Source organism: Eptesicus fuscus, chromosome 5 (genome assembly GCF_027574615.1).
Source record: "Eptesicus fuscus isolate TK198812 chromosome 5, DD_ASM_mEF_20220401, whole genome shotgun sequence".
Lineage (NCBI taxonomy): Eukaryota > Metazoa > Chordata > Mammalia > Chiroptera > Vespertilionidae > Eptesicus > Eptesicus fuscus.
The window spans coordinates 95,092,150-95,111,912 of record NC_072477.1 but is presented as its reverse complement, the minus strand read 5'-3'; the positions used below and the strand labels follow the sequence as shown (position 1 = coordinate 95,111,912).

At 39.5% G+C, this 19,763-nt stretch overlaps 1 protein-coding gene across 1 annotated transcript in view; it reads right to left on the bottom strand.

Moving 5' to 3' along the window:
- MPP7 (MAGUK p55 scaffold protein 7) overlaps positions 1 to 19,763 on the bottom strand; it is a 345,710-nt gene that overhangs the window by 126,982 nt on the left and 198,965 nt on the right. The window contains exons 6-7 of the mRNA XM_054716587.1: positions 9,925 to 10,002; positions 7,462 to 7,542 (exon numbers count right to left, since the gene is read on the bottom strand). Coding sequence (XP_054572562.1) covers positions 7,462 to 7,542; positions 9,925 to 10,002 — 159 coding nt within the window. The remainder of the gene's footprint in view (positions 1 to 7,461; positions 7,543 to 9,924; positions 10,003 to 19,763) is intronic.

Below are 19,763 nucleotides of genomic sequence, written 5' to 3'. Positions count from 1 at the left end.
ATTTTTCTCTTCTTCACTTCTATACTTATTTTTTTCCTTTCTTTCCTCCACCTTCTTTACTTTCACATTCTCCTTTCATTTCCTTCTTTCTGCTTTAATTCTTTTGGTCTATTGTATTATAGTATTCCTTTCTATATCCCTTTCCTCCTTTTTTCTTATGTTTTCTTGTTGGTGGTGGTGTTTTGGTTCTTATGATTAGTTTTTATTGTGTGTGTGTGTGTTGTTTTCAGTTTTGTCCTTTTTTGTCTTGTCTTATTATGTCAGAACCTGTATAACAGCTGACACAAGGTGGTTGGGGTTGAGCCTCATAGGCACCCACCCTGAGGATCAAGCACACCCACAGAAGGGACAACAGAAATCAGGATCAAATTATAATAGGAGGGGCCCCCATAATCCACACAAGGGACATTACTAGAGCACCCAGCCATCTCAGAATACCAAGAGGACTACACTATGGTGTCCCACTGCAGAAGACCAGCCCACCAGAACTGGGAGACATAGCAATAAATAGAAACAAGCATTAAGAGGGAGCCAAAATGGGGAGACAAAGAAGGCTCAAATGAAAGAAAAAGAGAATCCTTTAGAAGAAGAGCTAAATAAAGTAAAGATAAGCAATTTATCAAACATAAAGTTCAGAGTAATGATTATAAGGATGCTCAACAGCATGAAAAATAACACAGAAATTATGAAAAACAACCAGTCAAAAATGAAGAATAACATAGCAGAAATAAAGAATACACTGGAAAAAATAAAAAGCAAATTAGAAAAAGCTGGGGATCAAATCAGCAAATTACAAGACAGGGTAGGAAAAAAATCAGTCAGTCAGAGAACCAAAAAGAAAAAAAATTATTAAGAAGCAGAAGAAACATTTAAGAAAACAGGGACTACAAGAAACATAACAACATTCACATCATAGTAGTGCCAAAAGGAGAAGAAAGTAAGCAAGGAATAGAGAACCTGTTTGAAGAAATAATGACAAAAATTTCCATATCCTGGTGAAGGGAAAAGTCACACAAGTTCAGGAAGCACAGAGTCCCAAGCAAGAAGAATGCAATAAGACTCATATCAAAATATATCATAATTTAAATGCCAAAAATTAAAGATAGAGAAACTTAAAAGCAACAAGAGAAAAGCAACTAGTTACCTACAAAGGAGCTCACATAAGGCTGTCAGCTGATTTCTTAACAGAAACACTATAGAACAGAAGAGACTGCCATTAAGTTTTCAAGGTAATGAAAAGCAAGGATCTAAAACCAAGACTACTCTATCCAGCCAGGCTATAATTCAAAATAAATAGTGAAATAAAGAGCTTCCCAGACAAAAAAGGCTAGAGGAGTTTATTGCCACCAAAGCAGCATTGCAAGAAATGTTAAAGGGACTGCTTTATGAAGGAAAAATTGAGAGAGGAACATAGGTATAAAGAAAAAAATGGCCATAAATCAGTACCTATCAATAATAACTTTAAATGTAAATGGACTAAATGCTCCAATAAAAAAACATAGAGTAGCAGAATGGAAAAGAAAACATGACTCATATATAACTGCTGTCTACAAGAGACCCACCATGGAACAAAAGACTCACAATAGGTGACAGTGAAGAGATGGAAAAAAATTTTCCATGAAAATGGAAATAAAAATAGCTGAGGTAGCAATACTCATATCTGACAAAGTAGACTTCAAAACAAAGATGATAACAAGAGACAATAAAGGTCACTACATAATACTAAAGGGATCAATCCAAAAAGAAAATATAACCCATGCAAACATATATGCACCCAACATAGGAGAACCTAAATATATAAAACACTCTTAGAAGACTTTAAGAAAGAGATCCATAGCAATACAGTCATGGTAGGGGACTTTAACACCCTACTGATAGCACTGGATAGATCTTCCAGACAGACAAAAAATCAACAAGGAATCAGTGACCTTAAATTACACACTAGATCAGATGGATTTAATTGATATTTACAGAACATTTCATTCCAAAGCAGCAGAATAGATATTCTACTCAAGTGAACATTGATCATTCTTAAAAACAGACCACATGTAAGGACACAAAATAAGTCTTAACAAATTAAAGAAAGTTGAAGTCATATCAAGCATCATCTCAGATCTCAATGGCATGATACTATAAATCAACTACAATAAAAAAAATCCAACACATGGAGGCTAAATAGCATGTTATTGTAAAATGGATAGGTTACCAATGACATCAAGGAACAAATAAAAAATTTCCTGGAAACACATAATGAAAATGAACATAGAAGAACCCAAAATCCATAGAACACAGCAAAAGCAGTCCTACAAGGGAAATTCATAGCATTACAGGCCTACCCCAAATAACAAGATAAGTCTCAAATAAACAGGCTAAACCTAAATTAAAAGAATAATAGAGAACAAGAAAAGCCCAGAGAAAGTAGAAGGAAGCGAACAATAAACATTGGAACAGAAATAAACGACATAAATTAAAAAAATAAAAACAATACAACACATCAATGAAACCAAGAGCTGGTTATTGGAAAAGATAAGCAAGATTGATGAACCTTTTCCCAACTTATCAAGAAACAAAGAGAGAAGACCCAAATAAATAAAATCAGAAATGAAAGAGGTGAAGTAACAACTGACATCACAGAAATATAAGGGATTATAAGAAAATACTTTGAACATCTAAATGTGAACAAACTGAACAACCTGGGCAAAATGGACAAATTCCTAGAAAATAAACCATCTTCCAAAGCAGTCAGGCAGAATCAGAAAACCTGATATGTCAATTACAACTAATGAAATTGAAGCAGTAATAAAAAATTTCCCAGGAAACAAAAATGCCCTGGACTGATGGTTTCACAGGTAAATTTTATCAAACATTCAAAGAAAAATTAACAGCAATCTTCCTCAAATTATTCTAAAAATTCAAGAGGAGATAAGAACTGAAAACTCTTTTTATGAGGCCAGCATTATCTTAATTCCAAAACCATATAAAGACACAACAAGAAAGAACATTACAAGCAAATATCCCTGATGAACAAAAATGCTAATATCCTCAACAAAAAAATATTAGCAAACTGGATCCAGCAATACATTAAAAAGATCATACACCATGACCAAGTAGGATTTATTCTGGGGAAGCAAGGATGGTTCCATATTTGCAATCAAGAAACATGATACATCATATAAACAAAATGAAGGATAAAAATCACACAATCTTGCCTGGCTGATATGGCTCAGTGGTTGAGCATCCACCCATGCACCCAAGAGGTCGCCAGTTCAATTCCTGGTCAGGGCACATACCCGGGTTGTGGGCTCAATCCCCAGTGGGGGACGTGCAAGAGGCAGCAGATCAATGTTTCTCTCTCATCGATGTTTCTATCTCTCTCTCCCACTCCTCTCCCCTCTCTCTGAAAATCAATAAAAACATATTTTTAAAAATCACACGATCATATCAATAGACACAGAAAAAGCATTCAACAAAATCCAGCACCCATTTATGATAAAAACTCTCAGCAAAGTGAGAATAGAGGGATCATATCTCAACATAATAAATATTTCCTTTAATATCAGGAATAAGACAGGGATGTCTGCTTTTACCACTCTTATTCAACATAGTACTGGAAGTCCTAGCCACAGTGATAAGACCAGAAAAAAAAAAAGGCATCCAAATTGGAAAGGAGGAAGTAAAACTGTCATTATTCACAAACAACATGATATTGTACATAGAAAACCCTAAAGACTCAACTAAAGACTACTAGATTTAATAAATAAATTTGGCAAAGTAGCAGGATACAAAATTAACATTCAGAAATTGATGGCATTTTTATACAGCAATAATGAACCCTTAGAAAGAGAAACTAAAAACAATCCCATTTACCATTTCAACAAAATAATTAAGACACCTAGGAATAAACTTAACCAAGGATGTAAAAATATCTGTACTCAGAAACTGTAGGACTTTGAAAAAAGAAAGAGGAAAATACAAACAAGTGGAAGCATATACCATATTCATAGATTGGAAGAATTAACATCATTAAAATGTTCAAACTACCCAAAGCAATCTGTAGATTGAATGCAATCCCTGTTGAAATACCAACAACATATTTCATAGATCTAGAACAAATACTCCAAATATTTATATGGAACCTAAAATGACCCTGAATAGCCACAACAATCTTGAGAAAGAACAAAGTTGGAGAGATCAGAATACCGGATATCAGGTTATATTACAAAGCCAATGTAATGAAAACAGCCTGGTACTGGCATAGTTGGTAGGGTGGGGGTCTCAGGGAATCACCAGGGTGGGGCAAACAGTGTGGGCCAGGTTGACTGAGACTCAGATATGGCAGCACCTGCCTGCTGGCTCTGTGGCAGGGAGGTCCCAGATAAAGAACAATGACCTCTACCAGTACTTTTGTCCGGGAGAAAGCTGCCCCCCAGCTCTTGCTCAGATGCCAGACAATTTAGTTCCTCTCCATATGTTGCTGGGTCCTTTCAAGCTGCTGCCCCAGCACTGGAGCTCACAGTGAGTACCTCCTAGTAAGTCTGTGTGTGGACCCTTTAAGAGGAACTGCCTGGGTCTCCATTAGCCTCCATGTCACCCAGCCACAATCCCTGTTGGTTTTTACAGCCCAAAGTTACCGGGACTTCTCTTTCTAGCACTGGAACCCTAGGCTGAGGGGTCTGGAGTGGGGCTGGGACCACTTGCTCCTCACAGGAGGCCTCTGTAGCCCTGATATCCTGCCCGATTAAAAAACACTACACATGGGTGTCAGACTAGCCCATTCCATGCCTCTGCTCCTCCTACCAGTCTCAATGTGGCTTCTTCTTTAATTCTCTAGTTGTAGGACTTCCATTCAACCTGATTTCAGGCAGTTCTGAATAATGGTTGTTCTGTATTTTAGTTGTAATTTTGATGGAGGAGATGAGTATAGCGTTTAGCTATACCATCATCTTGACACTCCTCTACCTTTCTTTTTTTGAATATCCATTTAAGACACATATAGCACAATTCCAATGGAGATTTTTCAAGGAAGGTAGAAACTGTGTTTTTTTTTATTAAGGAAGATATTTTCATTCAACAGTCTATATATGTTTATCAGAAATCATCATAACTAATCATTTATATTACATACTAGAGGCCCAGTGCATGAAAATTCATGCACTGGAGGGGGGTCCCTCAGCTTGGCCTGCCCCCTCTCACAGTCCAGGAGCCCTCAGGGGCGGGAGGCAACCCAGCGATCAGGGGAAGGTGACGCCCCATCACACCTCTGCTGCTGCCACTGCCGGCAGCACAAGCCTCGGCCAAGCCCTCATTACCTGGGCGGCTGTAGGTGGCTGTGGGCAGCTGGCCAGCCTACATCTGAGGCTTGCCTGCAACTCGGGCTGGCCCTGGGCAGCTGGGGGGCTGAAGGGACTGGGGGACTCTGGAGGCAGGCATGCAGAGCCGCCCCAGCAGGGCTGAGGGGACTGGGTGCCGCCATCTTTGAGGGCGTGACAGGCAATTAGCATATTCCCTCCTTATTGGCTGTGGTGGCGCCATATTTGAGGGTGGAGCAGTCAATTAGCATATTCCCTCCTTATTGGCTGTGGGTACCGCCATCTTTGCAATTTTATTAGATAGGATATTATGCAACCCATATGTAATTTTGACTCATGAACAATATTTTATACTAGAGGCCCGATGCATGAAATTCGTGCACGGAGGGGGGTTGTCCCTCAGCCCAGCCTGTAACCTCTCCAATATGGGACTCCTCAAGGGATGTCCGACTGCCCGTTTAGGCCTGATCCACCAGGATCAGGCCTAAACGGGCAGTCGGACATCCCTCTCACAATCCAGGACTGCTGGCTCCCAACTGCTTGCCTGCCTGCCTTCCTGATTGCCCCTAACCGCTTCTGCCTGCCAGCCTGATCACCCCCTAACCACTCTGCTGCCAGCCTGTTTGCCTCCAACTTCCCCCCTCTGCCGGCCTGGTCACCCCTAACTGCCCTCTCCTGCAGGGTTGATCAGGTGAGAAGAAGGCCTGCAACTTCTCTCCCTTGCAGGCCTGTTCCTTCTCAACTGCCCTCCCTTGAAGGCCGGGTGCCTCCCAACTGCCCTCTCCTGATGGCCATCTTGTGTCCACATGGGGGTAGGATCTTTGACCACATGGGGGCAGCTATATTGTGTGTTGCAGTGATGATCAATCTGCACATTACTCTTTTATTAGATAAGATAGAGGCCTGGTACAGGGGTGGGGGCCAGCTGGTTTGCCCTGAAGGGTGTCCCGGATCAGGTGGGGGTTCCCTTGGGGCGTGGGGCGGCCTGAGCGAGGGGCCTGTGGTGGTTTGCAGGCCAGCCACGCCCCCTGGCAACCCAAGTGGAGGCCCTGGTATCTGGAATTTATTTTCCTTCTACAATTGAAACTTTGTAGCCTGGAGCGGAGCCAAGCCTGGGGCTCCCTCCAAGGCCAGCAGCCATTTCTGTTGGGGTTATAATTGAAACTTTGTAGCCTTAAGCGGGTGAGCCCGGCCAGGGTGTGCGGAAAGCTTTGCTTCCCCTGTTGCCGGTGGCAACCCTGGCCTGCTCTCTCAAGCTCCATTTTGCTGCCATTTGTTTGAATTTGTTTACTTTCTATAATTGAAACTTTGTAGCTTACGTGGAGGCTTAGGCCTGGCAAGGTCAGGCGGAAAGCTTGGCTTCCTCTGTTACCTAGGAAACCTTGCTCTCTGTGGCTGTAGCCATCTTGGTTTGGCTTAATTTGCATGCTCGCTCTGATTGGATTGTGGGCGTGGCTTGTGGGCATGTCGGAGGTATGGTCAATTTGCATATTTGTCTATTATTAGGTAGGATACAATTGCAGTAGAGTCAAATCTAGTGAGTGTATAGCGCTTTGGGGATTTAGTGCATTTAGGACAATAGAATTAATAGGAAATTTTCAAAATGCCTTATGTTAACTAATCACTGTTAGAGGGAAAATAAGTGAAAGCATGGGAGAAAAATGGCAAGAAGAATTAAAATATTACCAATATTATAGTTGTATTTACACTGAAAGCTGCTCTACTTTGTAAAATAGTAGGATATATTAAACATGAATTGGTAGGATAGGATATAGGTGGACAAAGGGGGGGGGGGAGGAGGAAGAAGAGGAATGTTAAACTGATCCAGGAAAAGATATAATTGTAAAATATATTGCAATATCATTAACTAGTAAAATGAACATAAACCAAATCACTAATAGGTTCTGTATTCTGTACTCATAACTTCATTTAAAAGGAAAATAACCTTGAAGCCACCTTCAGAGCTTCCCAATTAAAGTATTTTATAATTTGTCACAACATTATCATTAAAAGCTCACCTCTTTTTCCTTAATAAGATTTAGGCTATTAAAATACTATGCACTTATTGAAAATAAATTTACTTGAAAATTGAAGCTCAAGGCAAAATTCATCTGAAGTGACCTTTTGGAAGATATTCATTGCATGTCCTCACCTTCACATTGGGTTTTGACAGTAGTTTCAACAGCTCTCTGATCTCACTATTTAATGGCTTGTTCTGCAGCTCTTCAGCCAGCTGCAAGAGAGATCACATTGACATAAGAACATTTAATAAGAGCATCATGTAGTTCCATGTGTGCCTGCTACAGATCTATCTTGTGGACTGTCCGGAGATTAAGGAAAAGTCAGCATGAAATAAAACAGTATATCAATCATTGCTTTTCTTTTTAGACCCTTGCTAGCCCAGATCCCAGCCCAGGCCTTTGGCTAAGCGCAGCCCAAGGAATCACATCAGCCAGATCACCTTCTGATTTATTGCAATGAGGGCAAACCACAGCACTTCATCTACCAAAATGGCCTTTTGCATGCAGACAAAGGACTACTTGTAAAAAGTACTGGATTAAACTTTGACACTATTAAAGAAAAAAAAAAAAAGAAAGAAAATAGAAAGAAGCGGGAGGTGGTGGGGGGAGGTGGGGGGAAGCTCTGAATGAGGTGGTGAAACCCACAGGGTTTCCAAAAACCCATAGTAGCTTGCTGTTTAGATCTGGGTAAAAAGAACTAGAATGCCTCTCATAAGGCAAAGGTCCAAAACTTTTATTATGTTTACCTACACAGACTATGGAGTCTGTTAAATATAAACCAGGTTAATCATAAAATGACTTATAATAGGTTGACAACTACTCCAGTGCCAAAAACACTGACTATACTCTATTACAATAATCAACAATTCCCATTTGCTGGTTCTAGTTAAAGCAAGGATTAGAGCTTTGAACCTGCCTCATATTCTTAACTAAGATCTTCCTATCAACATTTCTATTCAATATTAGGCTATAGGAAGGATCATATAACTTTCATAAGAAGAAAAGCAAGATTCAAATAGAAAAAAGATTAAAATTATGAAATATGCAATACAAAATTAAAACTATGTACATATATTTTAATTTAAAAACCTTTCTTAAAACATTGCATAAAATTTGTCCTGTTTTTATCTCTGGAAAAGGACTTTTCTCTAAAAGAAGGATGAAATATAAATTACACACACAAAATAAAATCCAATAAAATTGGTATATTCATTTATTACATTTCAAAAAGTGGTTTTTACTTTTTAAGGTAACATTTTTATAGAATTAGCTTACAAAAAGTTGCAAAGGGCTCTTTGCACTCTTTGGTCACTTAATATATAACAATATTTTTTAACATTTCAATACATTGCTCTGATGAATTACTATTATACCATATTTATATATTAGTCTCTATTTTTTTATAAGCAAATTATCATAATATGATTGGGCCTCAATTACATTGATTTACAAACAAATATTTCTCCAAACCTTCAAAAGTAAAATTTTTTAAATTTTACTTTCTTAAGTGGCAAATGCAGCTTTCTGTAGAACTCTATCTACACTTTTATTCATCTTCCCTTTAAATGTTTTGGTTCTATAATGCAAAGGCAAACTTCCTTATAAAACATGTATACTGAAATATCCTTGTAATTTGTAATTTCTATAGATTCAAAATGGAAGGAAAAATGTTTGGGAACTAAACAAATAACCCACAACTTAGAGATTTATTACATGCTTTATTTTATAAATTAGAAATATAAAATACATAAAAGAAAATCAACATCTGAAGATGGCCATTTTTTAAATTATAGTTATGGCTCTGATATTTTACTGAACTGAATTATAATTGGTTTTAACATAACAAAGTAAAAACTTAAAAAGCAAAAAATTAGCTGCAGCAGATCACCAAAACCAGCCTTCACACTAAACGTATTTCTCATCTGGCTTAGTGTCCCTTACAGTTTACCCAGGTGTGCTCTCAATTCATCCAAGTCCGAAAGTTAACAGTAAGAAACAGCAAGTTAGTTCCTTACCCCAGATTGAAAATAAAATTATAGCTACAGGAAATTAACTACTCCATCAATGCCAGCTGCTTCTAAAATTTATCTTTTGGTTATGAAGGTAATTTGGAAAGGTCTAATACCCATAAATCATTACTATGCTTTATAATCCATTTTAAAAACAATCCTGTCTTTTTATGTATTTCTTATGCCTCATTCCTATACTAGTATCTGTCATTTTTTAGTACTGTCAGCAAAAGAGCTATCTCATTTGTCTTTATTTCTCCAAAGCATTCCTCTTGTCTGTGACTTTCTGCGTACACTAATAGCCGACAGCTTCTCTCTCCCCCAGAGAATTACAGCCTAAAATTTATATTACGTAGTTACCAAGGCAGAACAAGAGGGTATCTACATGCAACATTTTTAAAACAGGAGAGTGAAAATAAGCATAATATCAGCATAAGCTCTGTGATGACAGGACGATTGGAAACATTTGCAACTTCCCTGGTTTTCACTCATAGCATCGCGGGCATCTGTCTGCACTAGGGTAAGTTCTGCTGCGGCCAGGCTGGTGGCAGACCTGCCCCAGGGATCTCAGAAGGGCACACTTACATCATCCGCCAAGGCTGCTGCGCTGTGGAGGATGGGCGCAGGATTCTGCCTCTCATAGTAGTGTAGTTTTTCATAAATCTGGAAGAAAAGCAAATGAATGTAAGTTCAACTGCTAGCAAACATCTGAGATATTTAACTATTTTTATCATTGCAAATAGAAACTGATCATTGAACATTCTAAACAAAGAAATTAATGGTTCTATAGATGACAAATATGTGTACATAACGCATCTATTACTACGGTCCAGGGTTTATAATATGAAGTCAAACAGAAAATAAAATCGTCATCAAATAGAACCCACACAGAAACTACACCTTTGGGTTTTTTTGTTTTTGTTTTGTTTTTGCCCCCAACAAACAGTAGCTAACTAAAACCTTTAATTTCTTAAACATATTGCTTCAATGTTTCAAGCATTGGTTGTAGTTCATATTCCTGTTAAAAACATAAATTATGATTAAAGGAAAGCGGTAATCTGGCAGCTACATCCTGACGGCTGGTATGCACTAAGCATCAGGAATATGGCAGCGGGCACTGATGGACCTGTGTGGCACTCCAGACACACTGTTCCTTTTACTTATTGTGTTTTTTTTTTTCCAAATTGCCAACTTCACCCTCAAAATTCAAATTTCTAAGAAACAATGGGATTTCTCACAATTAGGGACATTTCTTATAACTAGTTAGCTTAAATAATTTTCCATATGGAAAACAAGTCAAGTTATATTAATAAATAAAAAATAATTTGGAACCTAACTTTCCATCATCATTACTCAAGAAACACAAAGGGAAAAATATTGTAAAGCATTATAAGATGAATTTCTTTAAAATTTTAGTAGTTATAGTTTAGAAATGAAAGATGCTTTGACAAACACAAAACAATTGGCACTTGTTTAATCTATTTCAGCTCTTACAGAGGTGCACTTAAAATTTTATACTTGAAAACTTAGTTTAGCCTCTTATTTATGGTTGACCAAACTGCCCCCTACTATACAATATGAAAAATCGTTGAACCTCTCATTTTCCTGTTTCTAGTAAGTATCAAGTGATACACTTTAATCATACTCAAAGCTTAACCAAACTTTTTTGTAAAAAATCTGGAAGATAGATTTTATTTTGAATACCCTGATGCTATTGCTAAGAGAGGATTTTATTATCATTTTGGCAGCCCAGTACATAATGCAAAGCATCAGGGAGAGAAGTCTGACACTTATGATACTACCAGAATGATAAGGACAACATTTTTACTTAATATCTTGGAACTGTTAAACATTTATCACATTTGAGTAATAAACAAAATTTCAAGAACACAGATTTATAAAAAGTAAGATTTGATTTGAAAAGCTGACAGTATAATTTAAAACCAACCATTCTAAAAGTTAAATCAATTTTCCCTAATTATCAAGAATTGGGTTACCACAACATTTACTATCACTGACCTTACCCTCTCATAAACTCCTCCAACTTACCGCAACTATGTGTTTAAATGTCTGCTTTCCTGCAATAATAAATATAGAGGCTTATACGTCTTAGCTACCATGTGCCTGTATTACCTAACTAATAGTTATCAGTATTATTAGTAATACAGTCTTATTATAATGAGTTCAATATCTGAATACCTTAACCCTCAAGAACATGAAATGTAGATAGCTCCATCATCCCGTCTATATCCTATCTAATAAAAGAGTAATATGCAGATTGATCATCACTGCAACACACAATATAGCTGCCCCCATGTGGACACAAGATGGCCACCACAAGATGGCCAGCAGGAGAGGGCAGTTGGGAGGCACCCTGCCTGCAAGGGAGGGCAGTTGAGAGGGACCAGGCCTGCAAGGGAGGGCAGTTGGAGGTGATCAACCCTGCAGGAGAGGGCAGTTAGGGGTGACCAGGCTGGCAGAGGAGGGAAGTTGGGGGCAAACAGGCTGGCAGCAGAGTGGTTAGGGGGTGATCAGGCTGGCAGGCAGAAGCGGTTAGGGGCAATCAGGAAGGCAGGCAGAAGCGGTTAGGGGCAATCAGGAAGGCAGGCAGGCAAGCAGTTGGGAGCCAGCAGTCCTGGATTGTGAGAGGGATGTCCGAGTGCCCATTTAAATGGGGTCCCAGATTGGATAGGGTACAGGCTGGACTGAGGGACAACACCCCTCTGTGCATGAATTTCGTGCACCGGGCCTCTAGTACTGTATATAAAAAGCCAGCGACCGGAACACTGTAACGACCAGAATGACTGGTTGCTATGACACCCACTGCGGCCAGCGAACCGGCCCGATGTGGGGTGTAGCCAGCTGGCCAACCTCCCACAGCCCCTCCCCCTGGCCGGCACACCCCTGATAGGCCTCTCCCACGCCGATCGAAGGTGGGGCAGCTGGCCAACACCCCCGTGGCCCTTACCCCCCGGCTGGCCCCGCCCCTGATCGGCCTTTCCCACCCCAATAGGGGGCAGGGCCGGCCAGCCAACCACCCATGGCCCCTCCCCATGGCCGGCCCCACCCCCAATCAGCGCCCACCACCCTCATCGGCCCACGACCCCTCACCCCAGCCAGCTCCACCCCCGATTGGCCCCCCCACACCAATCGGGGGTGGGGCTGGCTGGCCAACCTCCCACAGCCCCTCCCCTGGCCACATTCAGGGGTGGGGCTGGCCAGCCCTTGGCCCACAGCCCCTCCCCCCAGCTGGCCCGGCCCTGATCGGAGCGGGCTCGCTGGCTAACCTCCTGCTGTCTCCTCCTCCCGACAGGCAGGGCCGGCCGAACCCCACCCATGCACGAATCCATGCACTGGGCCTCTAGTTTTATAGATAAACAGGTATGTATACAGGAGAGAAATAAGTTGCTGTGGTCCCACAAACAGTAAATGCAGAGCTGGGATTTAAACCTTAGGCCATCTGGCTCAGTGTCAGAGCTCTTTAGCACCCTTGTTTGCCTGCCTCTCAGACTCACATCTCATCTACGTTTTCCACTGACCTCATTTACAGCTGAATGAATATGACCTGTTTGTAAGGGCAAGAAAAGAGGCTGGATAGATATGTGACAAATAGTCTGGCCATTCTCAATGACAATAGGATTATTGACAGTTCCTCTCCTCCCCTCCCCTCTTAATATTTTTGTTTCCTGTAGTTCCTAATTTTTCTAGATTAATTTACATTAATACTATAATTATAACCTAAAATTACCTGCTCCTAATAAATACATTATTTCTCCACTTAATTTTCTGCTTCTGAGTGTCTTTTAAAAACAGTAAACTATTGCCCTAGCAGGTGGCCCAGTTGGTTGGAGTGTCGTCCTATACACCAAAAGGTTTGATTCCTGGTCAGGGAAACCAATCAATGTTTCTCTCTCACCTTGATGTTTCTTTCTCTCTCTCTCCCTTCTTCTCTCTAAAATCAATAAAAACATATCCTCAGGTGGTGATTAAAAACACACAATTAGCCGAAACCGGTTTGGCTCAGTGGATAGAGCCTGTGGCCTGAAAGGTCCCAGGTTCGATTCCGGTCAAGGGCATGTACCTTGGTTGCGGGCACATCCCCTTTAGGGGGTGTGCAAGAGGCAGCTAATCGATGTTTCTCTCTCATCGATGTTTCTAACTCTCTATCCCTCTCTCTTCCTCTCTGTAATAAAATCAATAAAATATATTAAAAATAAAACACACACACACACAATTATCAGTTTCTCTTTCTACATTGTCTTCTCTAGATTCGCATCCACAAGCCTTCCCTTACCTTTCCCACATATGGACTTTTTATATCAAGAATTTTTTAAATGTTCTAGAATTTACTAACTGGGAACCCTATGTTCTTATATATTTTACTTCAGTACATAATTTTAAAAATTATGCTGATAGGAAAGTAAAAATTACTCTAAATAATTTTGAACTATTCACTATTTCCAAAAATATTGACAGAAATTCTGCTTTTTAATAATACCAGAGAAGAAAATTAAAAAGCCAAAATGATTTTAAAAATTTAATACAATAAACAGGTAACACATATAGACTTCACCCCAAAGTTGCCTAAGAGAACTTTCTGTGATGTTGAAAACGTTCTGTATCTGCTTGCTCAATATGCATTTGGACTATTCACATGTGGTTACTGAGCACATGAAGGAACTGTGGATTGTGTACCTGAAGCACTCAAGTTTTTACTTAATTCTAATTGATCTAAATACCCACAGGTGGGAGGATCCAAGATGGCGGCGTAGATAAACATCTGGGCTGCTGCCTTCCACAACAATTTCCAAAACTACAACTAAAAGACAGAACGTCTATCACCCAGAACCACGGGAAAGCTGGCTGAGCGGAACCTCTACAACTAGACCGAAAGAGACGGGTGCAATCAGGACACAAACGCTGAAAAACTGAGGTACAGGGGAGCACGCGCGCATTACGAGCTGGCGGCGGAGCCCAGCTAGAGGCGGGTGTTGCTTTCTTCAATCTGAAGAGAGACAAGCCCCCAATCTCTCTGAAATCCAGTTTCTGGGGAGAGACTGGGCTGTCTGCCATCAGGTCGGAGTGAGGGTGGCTACTAGCAGAGCTGCATGGAGGTAGAATTGTTGGCTGCACCGGGGTGCGCGAGACAGCGGGGACGCGATTGCGGGATGCGGTTGGAGGCAGCTCACTGCCAGACATTGCTGTTTGACACATCCTAGCCTAGTGACGCCCTGAGACTCCGCCCCACACAATCTACAAACACACCCAAGCTCCTAGCAGCGGCTTTTGCATATGAATGGCCTTCTCTATTGCAGTTTAAACTAGTAAACTTACAACCCAATACAGACAGCTCCAAGGCCTCCAAGCTCCAAGCAGGGAGGAGAGGGCCGCGGTTCTAGCTGTAGCTCCTGCAGGGTGGCCTCAGACAGCAGCTGAACTGCACCCCATTGGAGATCCAGAAGCCAATGCACCTAGTGGTCAGTGTGAGGCACCAGATTTCAACTCCTCACATCCATAAGTGACACACTCGGGAGGCGGACTCAGTGAGCACCAAAGCCCCACTCAAACAAGCCCTGCACCACAAGCGTGTCTCCAGCACAGCAGTGCTTCCATTATAGACACATCAGGTCCTCAGAGCCAATTGGCCTGGAGGTCAATTCCTCCCAGTATACCAACAGCAATCAAGGCTTTTAACTACACCAAGACTTTCCACTCAGCCCACAAAGGGGTGTACCAAGAGCAATCACCTAGGGTGATTGGGGAAGCTGAGCTACCGGCCCCTATAGGTCACTGACCACACAAAGCCACTCCATCAACACAGGGAGACAGCCAAAATGTGGAGACACCGAAGTATGTCACGAATAGAAGAGATGGAGGAAAGTAAACTAATGGACGACACAGTGTTCAAAACCACATTTATAAGGTTACTCAAGGTTACTCAAGAATCTTCTAAAAACCGCTGAGAAACTTGAAGAGACCTTCAAGGACCTTAATGAGAATACCAAAAAAATGGAAAAGGACCAGTCAGAAATTATGCATACACTGTCTGAAATAAAGAATATACAGAAACTCAACTGTAGATCACTGTACCCAAAGAGTCAAACCAAAGATCTGGAATATGAGGAACCAAAAAACACCCAACCAGAGAGGCAGAAAGAAAGAAGAATCCAAAAGTGTGAAGATAGCGTAAGGAGCCTCTGGGATGGCTTCAAGCGTACCAACATCCGAATTTTTGGGGTGCCAGAAGAAGAGAGAGAGCAAGATACTGAAAACCTATTTGAAGAAATAATGACAGAAAACTTCCCCCACCTGGTGAAAGAAATAGACTTACAAGTTCAGGAAGCACACAGAACCCCAAATAAGAGGAATCCAAAGAGGACCACACCAAGACACATCATAATTAAAATGCCAAGGGCAAAAGACAAAGAGATAATCTTGAAAGCAGCAAGAGAAAAACAGTTAGTTACCTACAAGGGAGTACCCATACTACTGTCAGCTGATTTCTCAACAGAAACTATGCAGGCTAGACGGGAGTGGCAAGAAATATTCAAAGTGATGAACAGCAAGAACCTACAACCAAGATTACTCTACCCAGCAAAGCTATCATTCAGAATTGAAGGTCAGATGAAGAGCTTCACAGACAAGAAAAAGCTAAAGGAGTTCATCACCACCAAACCAGGATTACATGAAATGCTGAAGGGTATTCTTTAAGAAGAGGAAGAAGAAAAAAAAGGTAAAGGTAAAAAATTATGAACAACAAAAAGAATCAAATACATACCTACCAACAAGTGAATCTAAAAATCAAGTGAATAAAAAATCTGAAGAACAGAATGGACTGGTGAATATAATAGAATCAGGGACATAGAAAGGGAGGGGACAGACAATTCTCAGGGGGAAGAGGGTCTGAGGGGTGTGGGAAGAGTTTGGACAAAAATCTTACACCTATGGATGAAGACAGTGGCGGGGGTAAGGGCATGGGGTGGGGTGGGGAATCAGGTGGAGGGGAGCTATGGGGGGGAGGGAGAGGAACACCTGTGATAATCTGAACAATAAAGATTTATTTTAAAAAATAAATAAATAAAATAAAAATAAAAAAATAAAAATAAATACCCACAGGTGGCTAGTGGCTATCATACTGAATAACATGGCAGAGCTTTAGATTATACTCTCTGTATTTTCCCTTCTTAACTCCAGAAAAAATTCACTCTGACATAGTCTGGCAATTTTTTTGTGTGTGGTAACATTTTGGAATCCAATAGACAAATATATAACCAAAGATGTGGCTTATCAGCAATAAGGCAAACCAGCACCTATTACTAAATATTATGTATAGCCATATCGGCAAAATCTCATTTATTTTAACTAAACATGTCCCTTTGAAGATTCAACCATGTAAAAAAAGTGTACTTCATTTTTCTCCCCTGAACAAGAAGAGAACAAAAATGGAAGGAGTTGTGAACAGGAAGGAGTTAGGAGTAACAAAGTCTGGAGAGAAGGGGAGACTCTGAAATTAATTTCATATGAAAAAATAAAGCAATTATTCAAAAGTAAGATCCCTAAAAAGAATGACATGCTAAAATATTTAAAATACACTATTAAGAAAAAGGAACATTTCAAAGTGAATATATATTTATGCTCTATTAAATAGTGTAAAGTATGTGTCCATAAGCGTTTGTTTTCTATAATTACATTTGTAAGCAGAAAAAGTCCATTAAAATAAAAGTCAGTTCTATATGTAACCAATTCTTACTGGAAAACTATAATAACCTTCATTTACACATATCTTAAAAATAAATGTTTAATATTTACAAGGAAATCTGGTGCCAATAATCTAACTTTAGTACACATACAGTAAAAATTATTTTAAATGAGGCTTCAGTAACAGAAGTATAAATAAGGCTTAACTGGTCCCAGTGCAACATTTATTTTCAACCTCTCAAAGACGTGTAGAGGCACTGAAGCTGAAAAACGCACTCCTGGTTACCGAAATGATAATAAATAAACCAAGGCTGTAAACTCTCTTTCCTGTCTTCTATTATGAGTAGAAAAGGGTATTAAAAATAACTGCCCAACAGTTTGAATCTCTGCTATGTAATTTAAAAAGTACCCAATCGAGAACTGGCATGTGTGCACACACACACACATACCCATCTACTTCTTTTACTTAAAACATGGAGAAGAGGGAATTCTGAGTACTAAAAGATCCCTGGGACACAAGGACAGCCAAGAAGAGCTAGAAATCACATACTGTGCTGTATAGGAATAAAAAATAAAAGTATTCTAATGTTTGGGACCTGCATTAAAGATAACAATTTAATCTTTCTCCAAAAGGAAAACAAAAATGAAACAAAACTTTGGCTCAAGAGAAAAAAGAAATAATAAAGAAAAGAAGATTTAAAACTAAAAAACAACAAACACAGTAAAGGCCACTGTGCTAATTCTATGTCCTTCTTTCCAATATTATACACTATTCTCTCTCTTTTGGCCAGTAACTCCAGGAAAAAAAAAAAAGTAATAAAAATATAGAGAGCAGGCAACCTTGTTTTGTGCCTGCTTTTAATATGCTAAATTCTAGCTCTCCATTGATATCCTATATAATAAAAGACTAATATGCAAATTGTCCCCTCGAGAGTTCGACCGGGAGACTGGGAGTTCAACAACTCACTATGACATGTGGTGACCACCAGGGGGTGGCGTGGAACGAAGGAGAGCCCCAGCCGGCAGCTGGGGGAAGGAAGGCCCCTATCAGCCCTGATAGCCGGCTAGGCCTAGGGACCCTATCCATGCACGAATTTCATGCACTGGGCCTCTAGTATATGTGCATGTGTATGTGTATGTGTATGTGTATGTGTATGTGTATGTGTATGTGTATATGTGTGTATATGTATATGTATATATATATGAAATCTGTATTCACACATTTTTAATTTGTCAAGATTTTTCAAAAGAATGTTCAATTTCATGAAATGCTTTTCATGAAAGCATTATTTTTATTTGACAAATTAATATGATAAATTCTATTAATAAATTTGTAAATACTACCTATTGTTGTACTCCCAAACTGAACCTAACTTGGTTATGATGAATTATTCTTTTAATATACTGTGGAATTCAATTGGCTAATATTTTATTTAGAATTTCTCCATCAATAGTCATAACTGAGGCTGACATTAATGGAGGGGAGGGGAGTTTGTTCCATCTTTATTGAGTCTTGATATCCATGTTACGATCATTTCATTATTTTTATAACTATGAGAGCTATCTTTGTATATGCTCTGAAAACATCTAAATCCCACTGGAATGATCTCTTCTTTAAGTATTTCATGGAATTACCTTGAGAAACCAGCTGGTTCTGACATATATTGGAGGGTGGCTTTATTCCCCCAAGTTTATTTCTTCTGGTTGGTTTATAGAAATTTCTCCATTTAGGTTTTTCTATCTTTTCCAGTGTCAGTTGCAGAAAATAATATTTCCTAGGAAGTTATTTATTTTTATCTGGCTGTAAAAATTTTACTTAAGTAAATAGTCTCTTAGGGGTGTTTATATTTCCTATGTTATCTATGTTTTTCTTCATTATCATTTATTTGGTGCATTTGTACTTTCTCTATTTTTATCCTGCATCCCTTCATTAGTTAGCTAATATTTTTTCAAAGAACCACCTTTCAGATTTATGTTTTACCATTTTTACGTTCTAATTTTTTTTCTGTTTTTACCTTAATTTATCCTCTCTCTTTTTTACATAACCCAGCCCTACATAACACTTAAGCCATGTGTTATGGAAAGTCAAATTAATGGAAAACAAAATAAAAGGCAAACTACTCTAACTGGAGTTTTCTTCATTCATAAAATAGTGAATAAAATAAGCACCCATTCCAGGAAAAACATACTCAAAGTCAGGAACAAAACATGGCAAGAGTGAAAGTGACTCTAACCTTGTCAGTTAAAAAAGGTAACCTGGGAAAAAGATAGAAGGACATGTAACGGGAAAACTTCAGTTGACCTTTTAAAAAAGTTAAAATATCATTTATCCCTTTTTTATTCATTATTCATTAGTTGAGCAACTGAGAAAGAAGAGGTTTTGTCAATTTAATTTTTGCCATTACTTTGGTACTCACTTAAGAGTACTTATCTGCCCAGCCGTGTGGGTCAGTGGTTGAGCATCGACCCATGAACCAGAAGGTCACAGTTCCATTGACTTTCAGGACACATGCCTGGATTTCAAGCTCGATCCCCAGTAGGGGCTGTTCAGGAGGCAGTCAATCAATGATTCTTTTTCATCATCGATGCTATCTCACCCTCCCACTCCCTTCTCTCTGAAATCAATAAAAACACTTTTTAAAAATAAGAGTACTTTCTATAGGACAAGAAGAGTCAGGCCACCTGAGCCACCCTTGGTACTGAGACAATAAAGGACTGGTTATCTA